The sequence below is a fragment of the Dipodomys merriami genome, unplaced genomic scaffold (genome assembly GCF_024711535.1).
Source record: "Dipodomys merriami isolate MVZ:Mamm:240054 unplaced genomic scaffold, mDipMer1.0.p SCAF_11, whole genome shotgun sequence".
Classification (NCBI taxonomy): Eukaryota; Metazoa; Chordata; class Mammalia; order Rodentia; family Heteromyidae; genus Dipodomys; species Dipodomys merriami.
The window spans coordinates 43045827-43063985 of record NW_027202382.1 but is presented as its reverse complement, the minus strand read 5'-3'; the positions used below and the strand labels follow the sequence as shown (position 1 = coordinate 43063985).

General features: G+C 54.7%; 1 protein-coding gene across 7 annotated transcripts in view; it reads right to left on the bottom strand.

Annotated features, from left to right (window-relative positions):
• Dnm1 (dynamin 1) overlaps positions 1 to 10923 on the bottom strand; it is a 44125-nt gene extending 33202 nt beyond the window's left edge. For 4 of the 7 annotated variants that reach the window (XM_070014691.1, XM_070014662.1, XM_070014699.1 and 1 more), the window contains exon 1: positions 10674 to 10923. In XM_070014691.1, the coding sequence (XP_069870792.1) occupies positions 10674 to 10834 (161 nt within the window). In that variant the 5' untranslated portion in view covers positions 10835 to 10923. The remainder of the gene's footprint in view (positions 1 to 10673) is intronic. The other 3 variants (XM_070014671.1, XM_070014651.1, XM_070014683.1) reach the window with 1 other exon arrangement.
• Between the last annotated feature and the right edge of the window lie 7236 nt (positions 10924 to 18159).

The window sequence follows — 18159 nt, the reverse complement described above, 5'->3', positions numbered from 1 at the left end:
GGATTCTGGTTCAAAGCCAGCCTGGGCAGGAAAGTCTGTGAGACTATTCTTTTTTTTTTTGGTCGGTTGTGGGGCCTGAACTCTGGGCTTGGGTGCTGTCCCTGTGCTCTTCAGCTCAAGGCAAGCGTTCTACTGCTTGAGCCACAGCGCTACTTCCAGTTTTCCAGTGGTTTATTGGAGATAAGAGTCTCACGGACTTTCCTGCCCGGGCTGGCTTTGAACTGAGATCCTCAGATCTCAGCCTCCTGAGTAGCTAGGATTATAGGTGTGAGCCACCGGCACCCGGCTTGTGAGACTATTCTTATTTCCAGTTACCCACCAAAAAGCCAGAAGTAGAGCTATGGATCAAGTGGGAAAGCACCAGCTTTGGGGTAAAAGCTAAGACTTGGGCCCAAGACTCAGGGCCCAAGATTCAGGGCTCAAGACCTGAGTCTAAGCCCCAATTCCAGCACAAAAAAGAAACAAAGCAAAAAATAAGTACTTATGTGCTGTTGAGATGGGAAGGCAAGGCCATGTCAGAGGCAGAGTCTCTCCTAGAACCATGCTGAAATGTGATTGTAATAATAGTCACTGACTTGGTAGTGAGAAGCCACTAGCCCTGGGTTCAAATCCTACAACCTTCCTTTCCCTACTAGGTGCCCCAAGACAATTCTTTTACTCTAAGCTGCCAACACGTTTGCCATAACTGGGAGTTGTATGAACCAGGCCCCCCCCACACACACACACACACTGTACAGCAAGGGCAGAGCCCACGTCTGGGGCACCACAGCTGCACATCCCCTAGAGGGGGCTGCTGAGGACTGTCCCTGCTTCTTAGCCTCCTCTAAGGGGCACCCCGCTTTCAGCCAGGAATCCAAAACCCCATACTTTCATTGGGGCCTCAACTGAATCTCGGGATTCTGACTGTGAAACCATGAAGGAAAGAGGGAAACTGAGGAACAGAGGCTTAGAGACCATCACAGCCCCCACCGATCACTTGTCCAGAGCCCAGGGAGCTCAGAGGGCAGCGGTGATGGGAAAAGTGGCAGCCCAGAACCCAGGAGGCTCCCTAGACAGACGGCAGACAGAATGCTGGACTGGCACATAGTATGGCTACACAGCGGCCATGCGTAGAATGTGCTCAGTCAATGCTGAAAGGCAGGATCGTGGCTGCAGTTCCAGGCTCTTCCCCTCATGGGGACACAGGCCCACTTCAGCATTCTGTTACAGGCTAACAGATCCCCAGGGGGATGCAGGCCTGAGTCTGCCCACCTCCGGCCAGTGCCACCCCTGTACCTCCTTCCCAGCTCCTGCTCAGGCAGAGGGAGGTGCTTAAGACAAAATGTGCTGGGCCCACCAGCCTCGGTGGCCATGCGCTGAGTCCCAGTGTGGGGTGGATGGTAACTCGCCAGCTCTTCCCCACTCATCTTGAGCAGATGGTAGTTCCCTCAGGGAGGCCTGGCTTTGCCATCTGCAGAGACACCTTCAGACCTGAGCTCAGAGAAGACAAAATAAACACCTCCCAGGATCTCCACTGCCACCCACTCCCGGGGAGGAGGGCCTCCCAAAGGGCTGAAGTGACCCCATCTCTACTCTAGGACCCCAAAGCTCAGGGGCCCTGCTGGATACAAATGATGTCAATAAACAACACGCCTGGTTTGATGTGTGGCGAGCAGCGGTCATATTTATATATTTATTTTAGTGCTGGTCTTGGGGCTTGAACTCAGGACCTGGGTGCTGGACTTTAAGGTGTTTTACTCAAGGCTGGCACTCTATCCTATGAGTTACAACTCCACTTCTGGCTTTATGCTGGTTAATTGGAGATACGAGTCTACAGACTTTCCTGCTGTGGCTGGTTTCAAATCTCAATTCTCAGATCTCAGCTTCATGAGTAGCTAGGATTACAGGCATAGGCACTGGCTCCCAGCTAACAGGGGTCATTCTTTCATCCCCTGATATCTTGGACTCTGATGTCACAGAGGCCTGGCCCTAAATGCCAGAGATACCACTTCGAGTATGTGGCACTTGAGCCTCAGCTTCCACAATCACGGATGGCTGGGAGGCTTAGCCAAGTTGATGCCTGAACAAACAGGTTAACAGTACCGTACTGAACACGGGGGAACTGCAGGCTAGATTGTCCTTGGGCAATGAAGCCAAGAAGGTGTTGGAAGAGGGGCATCCAGGTGGCTGGCCGGAAGAGTAGGGATGGGCCTGGGTATTTCAGGCCAAACAGAGCCCCTGGAATCAGTGGAAGGCAGGGCTGGTGGGCTCTGAGATGGCCAAAGCAGTGGGCTCGCTTTGAGGGCATGGGAGTCAGTGGGCCAACAAATACAGAGGGAGGTGGTAAGGTAACAAGTCCCTCTCTGTTCCCGCTGCCCCAGGAGATCTAAGGCAGCCCGCGTCACAGCTCATGAATTTCAAGCTGAGGTTTGGCCATTTCAGGGCAACGACGGCCGTTTTCAGTGTCCGTGGAGCAGGACTGGGTCTGATCTGTTCGCCACAGGCCAGCTTCACCTCTACCCAGCGGGAGCTAGCATGTGCCCTTCTCCAGGACTAGAAGAGTGCTCCCGTTCCCATTGCAGAGCATGGAATCTGAGATACAAGAAGAAAAGGTTCTTGTCCTAGGTCATCATGCAAGCTGGTGACAGGGCCAGGCTACCACAGAGGGTTCTGGACTCCAAGCCCCATGTTCCCTCCTCAGTAACAGAATGACAGAAACTGTCACCTCTCCCCCTCCTTGTTCTTGCAACTTCCTTCTTTCCCTCCTTCCCACCTTCCTTTCCTTCATCTTTATCCTCCCCTCCAAGGGTTGAGCACATTTTCAAAGTGGATATAGATAACCAGGCAGCAGTGGCTCACTCCTGTAATCCTGGCTACTCAGGAGGCTGAGATCTGAGGAGCAAGGTTTGAAGCCAGCCAGGGCAGGAAAATTGATGAGACTCTGACTTCCAATTAAAAAAGAGCTGTGGCTCAAGTGGTAAATCACCAGCTTTGAGCAAAAGAAGCAAAAGGACAGGCTCTGAGTTCAAGCCCTGGTGCTGGCACACAGATGCAAAGAACAAGATCATTTGCTCTGTAGCTGAAAACAATTCACAAGATACATAAAATATTCAAAAAATAAAAACCAACCATTAACACTTGGGAACAACCATTGCAAACATACATTTTTTTTTTCCTTGAACTCAGGGCTTGGGCACTATCCCTGAGCTTCTTTTTGCTCAAGGCTGGCACTCTGCCACTTGAACCACTGTGCCACTTCCAGCTTTTCCTGTGTATGTGGTACTGAGGAATCAAACCCAGGGCTTCATGCATGCTAGGCAAGCACTCTACCACTAAGCCACATTCCCAACTCTGTAATCTTTTGAATAATAGTAATCATGGCTAATGCTGCTCAATTGCTGACTGCTGGGCCTTGAACATCTGTATCCTTCTGGGTGTCTTCCTGTGGTGATGGAAATGCTCTAAAATTAGCTCATGGTGACGGTTGCAGAATTCTGTAAATATTCTACAAATCACTGGATTGTGCAACTAAAATGGGTGAAATTTATGATACACAAATTACACCACAAAAAAAAAAAGCCATTTAAAAAAGTTCTGTCCAAGCCAGGTGCCAATGGCTCATGCCGATAATTCTAGCTTCTCAGGAGGCTGAGATCTGAGGATCATAGTTCAAAGCCAGCCTGGGCAGGAAAGTCCGTGAGACTCATCTCCAATTAACCACCAGAAAACTGGAAGTGACACTATGGCTCAAGTGGTAGAGCACTAGCCTTGAGCTGAAGAGTGCAGGGACAGCGCTCAGGCCCAGAGTTCAAGCCCCATAACCGACAAAAAAAAATAAAAAGCTCTGTCCTCTAGATTGACCCATGAGTGGTTTGTAAAGTTAATGGGATCCGTTCCCTTAACACCGAGGGGAAGAAACTGAGGCTGAGAGAGAGGAAGTCGTGTACCCCTAGGTGGGTGCCCATACTTCCTAAGCTTAACTCACCTGTCAGCACCTCTGGGACATTTCCTGAAGTTGTTCAATATAGAGCTACACCAGATTCTTCCTTCCTTCCTTCTTTCTTTCTTTCTTTCTTTTTTCTTTTCTTTTTTCCTGCCTGGGCTGGCTTTGAACCGAGATCCTCAGCAGATCCTTATCTCTTTATCACAGTTGCTTGATGAGGAGGCTCATCTCTTCCACAAAAATATGGCATGCTCTCAACCTCAGTTTCCCCACCTATGGCTACTAAGGAGAGGTACTGAGACCCTGGCTGTGAAGGTCTAACGCAGAGTGCCCACGGGTGCAAGTGCCTGCCATGTTCTTTATTTTTGCCAGTTCTGGAGCTTGAACTCTGGGCCTGAGCACTGTCCCTGGGCTTTGTGCTCAAGGCTAGTGCTTTACCACCTGAGCCACAGCTCCACTTCTGGCTTTTTGTGGTGAATTGAAGAGTCTTATGGAATTTCCTGTCCAGACTGGCTCTGAACTGCAATATTCAGATCTCAGCCTCCTGAGTAGCTAGGATTACAGGCATGAGCTGCAGGATGGGCCATCTTTGCGTGCTCCCTGGAGCTGGGAACTTAGGCAGGAAGTGAGCATGTGTTCACATGTTGCAACCCTCCCCACCCCCATCCTGGCCTCCTTTCTCTCTAGAAGACGAGATGCATCTGGGCCAGTGATAAAAGAATAACATGGCAATAAATAGATCAGATGTGAATGGTAACAGGTTGAAGCTGCTGACTGCCGGTCCTCAGCCCAAGGCAACAGACCCCTTCCCCATCCAGGAACAAATGGAGGTCCATCCACACCTACCAGAGGAGTGATCATGGAAGGCATCCTGGAGGAGGTGTTGGCTGTTGAGAGGCTTGGAGGGAGGGCCAATGAAGGGGAGGGTTGACAAGGCGGGGGGGGGGATGGAGAGAACCAAGGATGATGTCACAGCCCCACCCCCAGGACAGGAGAGAGGCCTCCCTCATTTCTTCTACCACCTGCAGTCATTCAGGGAGGATTAGCTGGACTGGGTGACCCCGCCTCAAGCGGGGAAGTTCAGTTTTGAAGATAAGGGGTCCAGAAGGAAGAGGTTATACGGAGGGGAGGGGCTACAGAGAGTTCCCCACTGTTGGGCAGAGAATGGATGGAGAGTAGTGCAGAGGTGGAGGTAGCTGCCTTGGTGATTGGGTCTGCAGGAGTTAGGGACTGGATTATAGGCGGGGAGGGGAGGTGGGTCCCACGGCCTCAGAGACCATGCTGACACCTTCTAAACCTAGCATTTCTTTCCCGAGAGATGAGGGGAGAGGGCTAGGGAAAGGTCTGGTTCCTATCCTGCCTCTGATTCAACTGCTGTGTGACTTCAGGCAAGTGTCCTAGCCTCTCTGGGGCCTTTTCATCACCTGAAAACCTGGAATGATCATGTGCCCTGGCTGCCAGTGGCCTGTTGGCTTCCAGACAGCAGCAGTGGGCCAGTCCCTGGGCTCAGGAAATGACAGAGCTGACTTTATGGGTCCCTTGGGGCTCCCTCTGGCCCCATCATCTCCGTGGAGCAAGGGTCCCCATCCTCCCCTCTGCACTGCGCGGTCAGGATTCCCCCAGGGAATTCTCAGCCAACTTCCTGGGTCTCCCTCTTGTGAGCCAACTTTACTTCAGAGGGCAGCACAGGCCCACGGAGACCCTTTCTGGGGCTATGGATGGAGCTGGGACGCTGATCTGGGGTGTCCACATGTGAATACCGATGAATCTGGAATCCTGCATTCAAAGCCAGCCTGGGGGTGGTGACAGGGGTGTCGGCTGGGGTGGGAGGGCAGAATGTATGGCACCTAGCAACCCGTCGCTTGAGGGATAGCTGGAATATTTACACATATGGCGTGTGGGCCTCCTGCCCACGCCAGACAAACACTTTGCCCATGCCAGCTTCCTCCCACCCCCAGGCCTGGCCATGTACCCACCCGCCCGCCTCCCTCCCCGGGAGGGGTCTCCACTCGCTGACCCCAGCCAGAGCCTTGGGAAACTGGACTCTCCTGGCGCCAGGATCAGATGCTGTCTGCCAGGGTCACCTTTCATCCCCAGCTCTGGGCCTCAGGGAGAGGAGGGGCAGGCGGGGCTGGGGGATGGATGCTGGTCCCTGAGTACAGCCCCAGGTGCATGCCGGGATGTGGCCCATGTGGCAGGTACATGCTCTGCCCACGAAGGCGAAGGTGTCTTGGAGGACAGGGGTGACACCTTCCCCACCTGCCCGTCTCAGCAATGGCCCCTGCTCCTTCCCATGGTGGCCACATTCAGCACTGGGTCACACTTTGGCTTGTCCAAGTCCAGCCTTCGTAACACTGTGGGGGTGAGGGGCTTTTCTGACACTCCACCGCACACCACACTCCTTCCTTCAATGCCAGGCTCCTCGGACCTGTCTAATGTCTGTCTGCAGCATCACCTGTGAGCTCCCAAGGCCGGGACACATCTGGCTTGCTCAGTCTCGGCTGAATCTCCAGGACCTGGCACACAGGAAGTGCCAAGAACATGTCGGTGACTCCCTGGGCCTAGGATGCCTGTTTCCCTTACTCCTCTTTGGCCTCAGTCTTCAAATCTGAGAAATAAGATCACTAGCATGTATCTTGAAGCGTTCAGAGGTCAAAATAGAGGCATTTTTGGGGGGTGGGGTGGGAACAGGGTGTGCTGGTCCTAGGGCTTGAACTCAGGGCCTGGGTACTGTCCCTGAGCTTTCTCACTCAAGGCTAGCACTCTACCACTTCCAGATTTTTGGTAATTAATGGGAGATGCATTACCAGGAGAGTCTCAGGGATTTGCCTGCTTTGAACTGAGACCCTCAGATCTCAGCTCCCTGAGTAGCTAGGATTACAGGTGTGAGCCGCAGGTGCTTAAAAGCACAGTGTTTACTAGTGAGGAGTGGGCTGTGGCCTTCAGACAGAGAAGGGGTCAGGGACCATGCTAGAGCTAAGTTCATGAGGAGATGCGGGCAGCCAGGGAGGCTGTGGGGCTGGGTGGGAGGTGAGGAGCATGATGGGGGGGATAGCATTAACCTAAGCCTGTCTCCCAGGATGCCCCTTGGGCTGGGAGCACAGGCTTCCTCTGGGGTCTCCAGCCCCATGGTGCATGGAGTGCCCCCTCCGTCCATCAATACCATCCTACAGGCTTGGCAGAAGGACTGGCATGCCCTCCAGCCCAGAGCTGAAGGAATGCTCTCAGAGCTCTGCTTTGTCCCTACAGGGGTGGCCTCGTGTGCCTCTCTCAGACCCCAGGGCCAGGGGGCTCATCTGCCAGCACCCGCCTGTCAGCTGCTCTGGGCCCTGGAGGAGCGCTGGGGGAGAGGACATGGGGCAGGGGCAGGAGGGCAGAGCAGAGGGCCAGCAGGAGGCCCCTTTGGCCAAGGGCACCAAGCATCTGTTCAGGAAATGGGAGGAGTTATGGGGTCATGAACACTCCTCCATCTACACCTACCCCAAGGTGATCTCATTTCTCATGGTTAGCATCCCGTGTCTATACTGACAGCTTCCAAATGTATATTTCCAGCCCACATGGACACGTCTAATGGGCACCTCAGGCCCAAGTCCTCCGCCATCCTCCAGATCGGCCCCTCCCAGGCGCTAATGTCAACTCCCGAAGCGGGAGCTCCCCTCCCCGCTCCGCAGCACTGCCTCCAGCCAGGGCTGCAGCCCCAGCCTGGGCCCTGCGGCCCCGGGCTGGCAGCCTCCCTGGCGCTCTCCAAGTCATACACTGGCAAACACCAGCTAGAGTCACTCCATTACTAAAAAGCATAAGTAAAAATGGCAGACACTGGGAGCTCATGCCTGTAATCCAAGCTACCCTGGAAGCTGACATGTGAGGATTGCAGTTCAAAGCCAGCCCAGGTAGGAAAGTCCATGGGACTCTTAACTCCAATTAACCAGCAGAAAGCTGGAAGAGGAGCTATGGCTCAAGTGGCAGACTGCTAGCCTTGACCATAAAAAGCTTAGGGACAGCATCTAGACCCTGAGTTCAAGTCCCAGAAACCAGCACATGCACATACGCACGCACACACTAATAATGAAAATAAACCCCAGCTCCTGATCGTGGTCAAAGGGCTTTGCAGTCTAGCTCTGGCCTTCCATTATCAGCCCACCTCACCTGGCTGGGTAAATGCCAGCCATCGTGGAGCGTCTCTGCTTCAAACCACATCAAATTGCTTCCTTTCCCCAGGGCCTTTGCATCTGCTGTTCCCTGGCCTGGAATTCGCCTCCCTCAGCTGCTCAACACATGGCGGGTCATTTGCTCAGTTCTCCCTTCTAGAAACCTCCTCTGTCCTCCCTGTGGAAAGCAGCCCTACCCGACATAGCCACGCCCTCCAGCCGGCTCAGTTTCTTCCTCTGGAAGGCAGAACATTGGATTTTCCACCTCAGTACCCCCAGAGTGAGTCACTGTGAGCTCCTCACTAATTTCTGCTATATGACTAGATGGCTCTGTTTTCCCTTCCGTGAAAGGGGCCTGAAGAAACTGCATAGATCCAGGCAAGTCCTAGCAGGGTCCTGGGCAGCTACTGGACCACCTGGATGCCAGCGCGCTGGTACTGGGTTTTGGTCTGGCCCGGATTAGCCTATTTCTTCTGCAGCACTTTCCACTTCCTCTCCATGGGGGGTTGGCTCCCAGGAAGCCCCAGGAGGCAGGGTTGCTGTCACCATGATCACGGGCCTGGGGACCCAGCCCTAGGTAAGAGAGAAGGCAGGCAGGGCTGGGGGGGGGGGGGGCTCTGTGTCTCAGTCCCCGTCCAGTCCTAGCCTCTTCCCTAGCTTTCCAGCCCTGCTCTTCCACACCCTCCTGCTGGGATGGTAGTCAAGGACATTGGGGTGCAGAGAGCAGCAGCAGGACCCCCATCTCCTGAGACAGAGTCCACAGCTTGCTCTGACAAGCAAAGAGCCATGAAAACTGGCCAGGCACCAGAGACCCGCGGCCTAATGGAGTACCAAGCCTCCTCCCACGTGCTTACCAAACGCTTCCAGGAGAGGAAGGCAAGACAGCAGATGTCAGAGTTCCCAACTCCACAGATGGGGAAAATGGAGGTGGACACATCACACCCTCCCCAAGCTCTCAGAGGCCAGGCCCGGCCAAGGTCAGGAGCCAGGCCTGTGGAGTCTTGTCAGGTGCTGTCCTTCTCAAATGCATGACCTTGGACAAGTCCTGTAACCTCAGGAGGGCCTCAGTTTCCTCATCTGTAGGGTGGGTATCCTAAGTACCTGCCTGTAGGGGGCTGCAGTGAGCCTGAGTCTGTGTATGCCTCTGTCTGCAGGGTCCCTTCCACCCCTGACTGCTGCGCCCCGGGGCAGGGGTCCATCCCAGAGTCGCAACTTGCTCCTATCTCTGCAGCCTGGAGTCTTGAGATCAGCCAGGGGCTCTGCGGGAGCCGGGAGCCTCCCTTTCTGCTGACCAGATGGGCCCGGCCGCCCCCACAGCGGCTTGCCACATCCACTCGAGTCCTCTCCCCCCACCTGGGGGTGCTTGGCTGTAGGCTTCCTAGGACGTGGGGAGGGAGGGAGGGCAGAGAGCGGGAACAGCCATCCAGTCCAACTGTCCGCGTGAGACCTGGGGACACGGAGGCTCCTCGAAGGCAAGTGACTTTGAGGTTTGACACCAACCTGGCTGGTACCCAGGATGTCACCCCGCCCCCAACTGCAGCCCCTCAGAGGGGAGGGCCCGGCCTCCCCCTCCACAGGCCCGGCACCTCCTTAGCCCTGAAGGTCACCGCGTCTGGAGAGGTGAGGGCGGGAGGGAGGTGATGCGGGCGAGGTCACCCCCCGGCCTCCTCCCTCGTCCCGCGCGGCCCCCTCCCTCCTGCGGCACCCGCCGGGCCTCGCGATCCTTCTCAGAAAAAAAACCCCAGCTCCCGGTGCCGGGCTTTTCCCGGGGGTAGCCTGGGGGTCAGGACCCCTCCCGGCCCAGGACCCCTTTGTCTCAGGGCCGGCTCCCTCCGCGGCCACCGGGCCCTCCCAGCGCCTTGTGGGATCAGGGGCGGGAGAGGGGGGGGGATTAGGTTCTGCAAATGGCTACCCCCCCCGTCCCCGCCATCCTCCCCGTCTTAGTCATCCCTCCCTCCGCCGCCGTCTCCCTTTGCGGGGCCGAGGGGAGCGCGACCCCGACGGGCGCCCCCCGCCCCGGGGAGGCGGCGAGGCCGGCGGCTCAGAAAAGGATCAGACGTGTTTTTTTCTCCCCCTCCCCCTCCCCCGCAGCCCGCGCCTCCCCCTCCGCGCGCTGCGCACGGCTGGCGGCGGGAGCCGCAGAGGTGTGTGCGGGGCGGGGGGGGGGGGGTCCCCGGTCCCCGACGCCCCCGGCTGTGTCCGCTCACGGGGCCGGGGAGGGGAGGGCGGTTCACCGTCACGACCCAGGACGGCCGAGGGGACGGGGGCTGGAGGGAGGGGGGCACTGCGCCCCGGGGTGCTGCCCGCCCCGAGCCAGCCCCGGGGCCGCAGGGCGCTGCGCGGCGCCCTCCGTGCCCATCTTGGGGGCGGGGGCTCCCGCCCGGGCGCTGTCGGCGTCGCCCCGGGGACGGGGCGGAGGAGGGGGCGTGATTCGGAGGCTCGACCGCGTCGGCAGCCTGGGGGGGGGGGCGCTGCCGCCCCCGGGGCTCGGGGGGGGGCGGGGGCGCGCGGTCCGCGGGCGCCGCGCCCGGGGCTGGGAGGTCGCGGCGCCGTCGGGCCCGGGCACCGGGGGGTCCCGGCTCCGGGGGGCGCGCCGCTCCTACCTGCCTACGAAATTCTCCAGCACCGAGCTCTTGCCGGCGCTCTGGCCGCCTACCACGGCGATCTGCGGCAGGTCGAGGTCCGCATTCTGGCCGATGGCGGAGAAGGCGTCCTGCAGCCGGTTGACCAGCGGGATGAGATCTTCCATGCCACGGTTACCCATGGCTGCGGCGTGCCCGGTGGGCTGCGATCCGGCAGCCGCTCCAGCTCCTGCTCCCGGCTCCGGCTTCACCGCCGCAGCCTCGCGCCCCGACTGCGTGCGCCGCGGTCCTCCCCGCCCCCCCCCCCCCCGCCCCTCGGGGATCCGAGCGGCGCGCTCCTCTCCGTCACCGCTAGAGGGCGCGCCCGTCCCCTGCGGACCGGTCACTGTGCGCCGGCGCCGCCCGGGGCCTATTGGGTGTTGTAGTTTTCTCCTTCTGCGGCTTTGGGGCGTTTTTACCAATGTGTAATAGTGGAAAAAGGGGTCGCGGATGCTGTGCTGAAAATGCCATTTGTGCCAACAGACTGGATAGCACCCCACCACTGGATTTTGAGGTGCTAGCTGCCTCACTCCAGTGGCAGATAGGGAAACTGAGGCCACACTCCATCTCGCAGATAGGGAAACTGAGGCCTACACAATGATCCAGCATCTCCCAAGGTCATAGTCTCCCTGCTGCTTCTACTCTAGGCTCTGACAACTAGCTAATCGCCAGCACATTCCTTCCTGCCTATGGGTCTCAGTTTCCTTGCTTCTAGAAGCAGAAAGAATTGATGGAACATCAATTCAACCAATACTTAGAAGGATTTAATATAAACCAGGCCCCATCCTAAGCCTGGAAATACAACACTGAGCAAGACAGCCATGTTTTCCACCTTCATAGATCTTACCTACAGGTGGTGGGATGCACAGTAAATGATAGAAGCAGATACATGGAATAGTAAAGGCAGAAAGCATTTAGAATAGGAGCAATGGAGGAAGTAAATGCTGTGAAGAGAGCTATCTGTGGGAGTGGAGAATCCAGTTAACCTGGGAGGAGTCAGGATTCTCTGACGAAGTAAACTTAGAAGGAGGCCTACATGAAGAGAAAGAGCTAGCCACAGGCAGAGTAAATGGCATGTGCAAAGGCCCTTCTTGGGAGAGTTGGAAGTTCTGCCTTAGAGAGTAGTAATCTTGGTTCTATCCCTCAAGATGGTGGTAAAATAGCAGGATTACAGCCCAGGACTCCTATAACCCTGCTCTGATATACATTTCATACCAAGAGGCCAAGGAGCCCCACACACAGCTGTCTGCCTCTGCATTGAAGGCATGAAGGCATCTAACTGCTAGTCCCCACAAGGAAGCCCAGGAGGGGAGATTTACGCTGTTTGGGAGTGAGCAGGCCATTTCCATGTCCACAGAACACAGCGGAGAGCAGAGTGGTAGCTTGAGTTGGAAAATGTTAATTTTTTACTCAGTGATTGCTTGCTTACTGAGCCAGGCCTAGAGACAAAGCAGTAAGGTACAACAGATGATGTCCTTACCTATGTGTGGCTTACAGTCTAAGAGGGACAGTATGCAAATAAGCCAATAAATATGACCCCACCAGTCATAGTGAGTACTGCCAGGGATGGGGGCATCACTCCTGTGTCCAGGGCCTGTGGAGAGCTGTCTGATAAGGTGACACTGGAGCAGACACTTGAGCAAATGAGCAAATGCCCCATGTGAGAGCCAACAAACCTTTTCCTGGGTAGCAGTTGAGTGTGAGATAGGGCCCTGGCCTGGGCCTTGGCCAAGCTGTATGATCCAATCCTTTCAAGACTCTGAATCTCAGTCATCTAATCTTCTATATGTGCTCACACTGATACTGAGGCTTAAAATCAGGGTCTTTGTACTGTCCCTTAGCTTTTTCAAGCATAAGGCTGGCACTCTACCACTTGAGCCACAGCTCTAATTTCAGCTTTTTGGTGGTCAACTGGAGATAAGATTCTCATGGACTTTGCCTGTCCTGGCTGGCTTCAAACCAGGATCCTCATATCTCAGCCTCCTGAGGAGGTAGGATTACAGACAGCTTGATACATGCAGAGAAACCTGGAGAAAGGTGTGAAGTCAGGGAGGAAACAAACCCTGAAATTAACCTTGATAGCCTTTTCCCTGCTGAGTGTGCTAAATGACAAGGGCAGGCTGCTTCAGAGAAGTCTGGTACAATGCCCCAAAGTCAACAAATTAAAATAAAGCCTTAAAAATGCCTTTGGAAAGCCAGGTGCCAATGGCTCAAGCCTGTAATCTTAGCTACTCAAGAAGTTGAGATCTGAGGATCATGGTACAAAACCAGCCTGGGAAGGAAAGTTGGTTAGACTCTTATCTAATTAGCTACAAAAAGAAAGAAAGAAAAGAAAAGAAAGCTGGGAGTGGAGCCACAGCTCAAGTGATAGAGTGCTAATCTTTAAAGAAAAAGCTCAGGGACAGCACCCAGAACCTGAGTTTAAGCCCCAGGATTGGCACTAAACAAACACACACAAAAATACCTTTGAGGGTGCTAGTAGAGTGCTAGATCTGAGGCAAATAAACTAAAGAACAGTGCCCAAGTTACTGGCGTGTGCGCACACACACACACACACACACACACACACACACACACACACACACACACACACACACACACACACACACACAGGCTTTGAGAAATGAAGATGTGACTCAGCAGTAGATTACCTCTCTAACAAGTGCAAGGACCTGAATTCAAATCCTAGTGCAGCCAATAAATAAATAAATAAATAAATGGCTTTAAAGAGGATGAAGGATGAAAGAGTTACTAAGATTAAGTTACAGGGTTCCTTTTGCTATTGCTAGAACCAGGCTTTGCAGGGCAGAGACAGACTAGCTCTGCAGATCACATGGTGTAAGAGGAAAATGTACCCAGCTGGGCCTGGGACAGGCTCACTGCAGAAAGCTGACAGACCAGGCTGGGACATGTACAGTACCTTGCTCTACAAGGCTGGGGGCTGGGCACCAGGTTTCCTAAGAGTTTGGGGTATTGATTGATGGTCCAGGCGTCTGTGCTGCTCCATCCTGCCTGGAGATGCATCCAGGAGCCTGGAAGGCCATGGGTGCTGGTGATGCTGATTGTGCCAGGGTGAGATTCGAAGCCAGACCTCCAGGTGTTCACGTCCTACCGCTGCCACTTTTTAACCTGAGATCTTGAGGATGTCAGTTCCCCATCCCCAGCCTCAGTTTCCTGTCTGTGCAAGGGGGATAGCAATCAAACCTAACTCCTAGGATTATGTGAGGACTTGCTGGGGTTCTAATAATCTAGGTAAAACAATGGAGCGGCAAATAATTAAGAGCTGTCATTAGTGAGATTATAACCAGCATCGCCAGTGCCAGATGCAGAGAATGCTTTAGCTTTATGCAGGTAGCAGAGGGCATGGCTGGCTCTGGTGATGAGGCTGTGGGAGGCCTGATACCCTATGTCAGGCCCTAGGTCTGGGTCTGGGTCGTCTCAGAAGGTGAGGAGGTCAACATGGCTGTGCCCATCCAGCTTGTCCCCACGCTGTCCTGTCTCTCTCACCTCCATTTATTTATAGAAAGAGGCACAGGTGGGCGGCAGTCACTGGGAGCCACAGAGGAGGCCACGTGATAAACATATGGTCTTATAGTTTTCTCTGCCTGTTGCCTGATTTGGAGCTGTTGCTGGGTACAGCTTGTTCCTGGGAAGTCTGAACTGGGATGTCTGGTGGAGCCCACCTAGCTGTCTGCGTTACTGTACTGTGCTGGGTTCCCAGCTGGGCCCCATCTCTAGATAGGGATGGACACAGATGTCAAGGAAGGAAGAACTAGGAACATTAACTTGAGGATGGAGGATTGTAATTGCATCCTGGAGTCACTCACTCATTAATTCCCTCATTCATTTAGTTCATCTTCACAGGAAACCATATGATGTACAAAGCTGAGCTAAATCCCAAGGTGGGGGTAACTCAGCAGCTGCTTTTTGCATGACAGTCAGGCTCCAGTGGCTTATGCCTATAGTAATCCTAGTTACTCAGAAAACAGATCTGAGGATCTTGAAGATCTCAGTTCAAACCCAGCCCAGGCAGAAAAGTCCATGAATTTTTTTTGGGGGGGGTCCGGTCGTGGGGCCTGTACTGTGGGCCTGGGCGCTGTCCCTCAGCTCTTCAGCTCAAGGCTAGCACCCTACCACTTGAGCCACAGCCCCACTTCTGGCTTTTTCTGTTTATGTGGTGCTGAGGAATCGAACCCAGGGCCTCAGGCATGCAAGGCAAGCGCTCTACCACTGAGCCACCTTCCCAGCCCCGAGATTTTTTATTTCCAATTAACCAGCAGAAAGCTGGAGTGGACATGTGGCTCAAGTGATCGAATACTAGCCTTGAGTGGAATGCTCCACGTAGCGACCTAGCCTGAAGGTATTGAACGGAAAAGCCAAACAAGAGTGTGAGGTCCACAGTTCAAGCCCCAGTGCTGGCACATACACAAAAGATTTTCCAGTATTCTAATCACCAGTGTGTGGCAACATCCTGAGAAGGGATAGTCAGAGTCCTGGAACAGAAACGAATAGGTGTGGATATATATGCATGTGAGAATGGGAATGTGTGTAATGATAAAGAGGCCTGTAAACCAGAGGTGATAAAAGAGGGCTCAACGTGGTTCAGCAGCCTCAGACTTCACTAAGAATGCTTGGAGATAGGGGTATTCCCTTTCCCTTTAGTCTTTGGGGGAGTCTTTGCCTACAAGAGGTTGACTGAAGACACTTAGCCCCAACCAGAGAACCCAGAATGTATATCATCTAGGTGATAGCATGACATCTTTTCTTTCTTTTTCTTTTTTCTTCCTTTTTTGTCAGTTGTTCGGCTTGAACTCTGGGCCTGGGCGCTGTCCTTGAGCTCTTCATCTCAAGGCTAGGACCCTACCACTTGAGCCTCAGTGCCACTTCTGGTTTTCTGTTGGTTTACTGGAGATAAAAATCTCACGGGTGGGCTGGGAAGGTGGCTCAGTAGTAGACTGCTTGCCCTTCATACACGAGGCCCTAGGTTCAATTCCTCAGCACCACATAAACAGAAAAGGCTGGAAGTGGTGCTGTGGCTCAAGTGGTTGAGCATTAGCCTTGAGCTGAAGAACTTAGGGACAGCAGCACCCAGGCCTAGAGTTCAAGCTCCAGGACCGATTTAAAAAAAAAAAAATCTCACGGGCTTCCTGCCAGGCTGGCTTTGAACCAAAATCCTCAGATCTCAGCCTCCTGAGTAGCTAGAATTACAGGCGTGAGTCACTGGCGCCTGGTTGACATCTTTTCTTAAATGTTCACTCTCTCCCCATGATGTAGTTATCCAAACTGATCACTGCAAATTAGGAATGTAAATAAAGAGAAATTGAACCCTTCCTCCTAGTAAAACCCCTCTCACATATTTTTATTTCCCTGGGAATCAAAATGCATTTGCAGTTTTGGGATCTGTAGTGTCCCAGTCAATATGATTTCTTTGTTGTTGTTGTTGTTGGTTGTGGGGCTTGAACTCTGGGCCTAGGTGTTGTCCCTCAGCTCTTTAGCTCTACCACTTGAGCCACAGTGCTACTTCCAGTTTTCTGGTGGTTAACTAGAGATAAAGAGTCTCACGGTCTTTCCTGCCCAAGCTGGATTTGAACCACAATCCTCATATCTCAGCCTCCTGAGTAGTTAGGATTATAATGTGAGCCACTGTCACCTGTCAATGTGATTTCTGATGGCTGCTACACACAGATGCCATGATTTATTTAGCTGTTCCCCTAAAGTTGCTTATTTTCCAAGCCGTTATTATCAATAAACAACCTGCTGGCTTTTAAGTCTCATTTCTCTACATTGTCCTGGGCTGGATTCCTATCAGAGGATCAACCAGGGAGAGGTCAGATTGGCTCTAAAGCCTTGATTGATAGATCTGTACATTGCTTTTCAGAAAAACGAAGAGGCCCAGAAAGCTCTGAAGCCTTTGCCAGCACCTGCCTTATTTTTAGTGTTTTCACTTTGGCAATTTTACTAAGCTGGCTGCAAGCCAGCGCCAGTGCTAAGCATTATGTAATGTCATCCTCACACCCCACTGGGAGGAGGGCACCCCTTTTAGAGAGGAGGAAATGGCTGGGAGGGCTGTCCTGTCTCGCAGGGTTGCACAGGAGCCCCGATTCGGTCCCAGACTTCTCCCAGGCAGGGTGCCCATCAGGGTGTCCCTGTGTTTCCACCTGGGTGATCACTACCCTCTCTTCCAGCGCCCACACCTCCGTTCTCACTCGTGCACTTGATTTCTGATCTGCAGAGCTGATGTTGCCACTCGTGCTTTACACCCTTCCCTAGAGCCCCCCTCTTCTCCAGGGATGAAGCTCCTGGCTTCCTTCAGCCAGGCGTTCAAAGCCACCTTTCCATGCATCTTTGCTTGGGAGCCGACGGTCCTCCAGCCCCGGTCCCCATGGCGCGCTCTGGCCCGGGCAGCCAACGGTCAGACCCCTCGACCGCCGCGGAGGACGGCCCGGGAGCCCGCGAGAGCGAGGGTCACGTGACTGCGGGGATTTGTCGACGCTGCCCGGAGGCCTGGGTGCATGTCGGGGCCGCGGTCCGTGGCGCCACCGTGCGCCCGGTGCGCGCGCAGTCGGTGCGCATCGCCCGGGTAGAGGTTGGGTTTGGGATTACAGACGGCGACAGGCGGGGGGGGGGGGGGGGGGGGGGGAGGGGGGAGGAATGCAGCTTAGTGACCGAGAATTGTCGGGGGCCAGCATGGAGGACAGAGGGGTCTTTGAGGGAGTCCCCGGTAGGAGGATCGTTTTGGGCAGGATGAGGTGACAGGTCCGCATGTGTGTGTGTGTGTACGTGCGTGTGCGACCGTACTGGGGCTTGAACTCAGGGCCTTTTCCCCTGAGCCCTTTCCGCTTAAGGCTGGCACTCTACCACTTGAGCCAAGCTCCACTTCCGGCTTTTTGGTGGTTCACTGGCGCTAAGAATCGCGTGGACTTTCCTACCCGGGCTGGCTTCGAACCTCGATCCTCACTTCTCAGCCTCCTGAGTAGTAGGATGACAGGTGTGGGCCACCGGCGCCCCGACGACTCCGTTCCGCCTCATCACCTCCCCTGGGACAAGTCTCAGAAATAAAATGAATTAAATCAATAAAATATCATAATTATAAACAATGAACCATAAGTAAATACATAACTTAAAACATTCCCAACTTCTCCCCACCCCCGCTCCAGCGCAAACTCCTGCAGGGCTGTGCGACCCCGGCCGGCTCCGCGCTCCGCGCGTCCCGACCCAGCCGCGCGCGCTGGAGCGCTGGGCAGCGGCCACCTCGGGAGGTCGGTTGGGAACCGATCCTCCCGGACGTCCCCGACATGCCCCCGCCGGGCGACAGACTCCTAGTGGCGACAGATGGCCGTGATGCCCAGGCCCGCCCCTTCCCCAGGTCGAGGACGCGGGACCGGGAGCCGGGGCCCCGAGGCGCCCGCGCTCCCCCGGGAGCCGCGTCCGCCCCAGGTGAGCGGGAGCCGCCCACGCAGCGCGACCC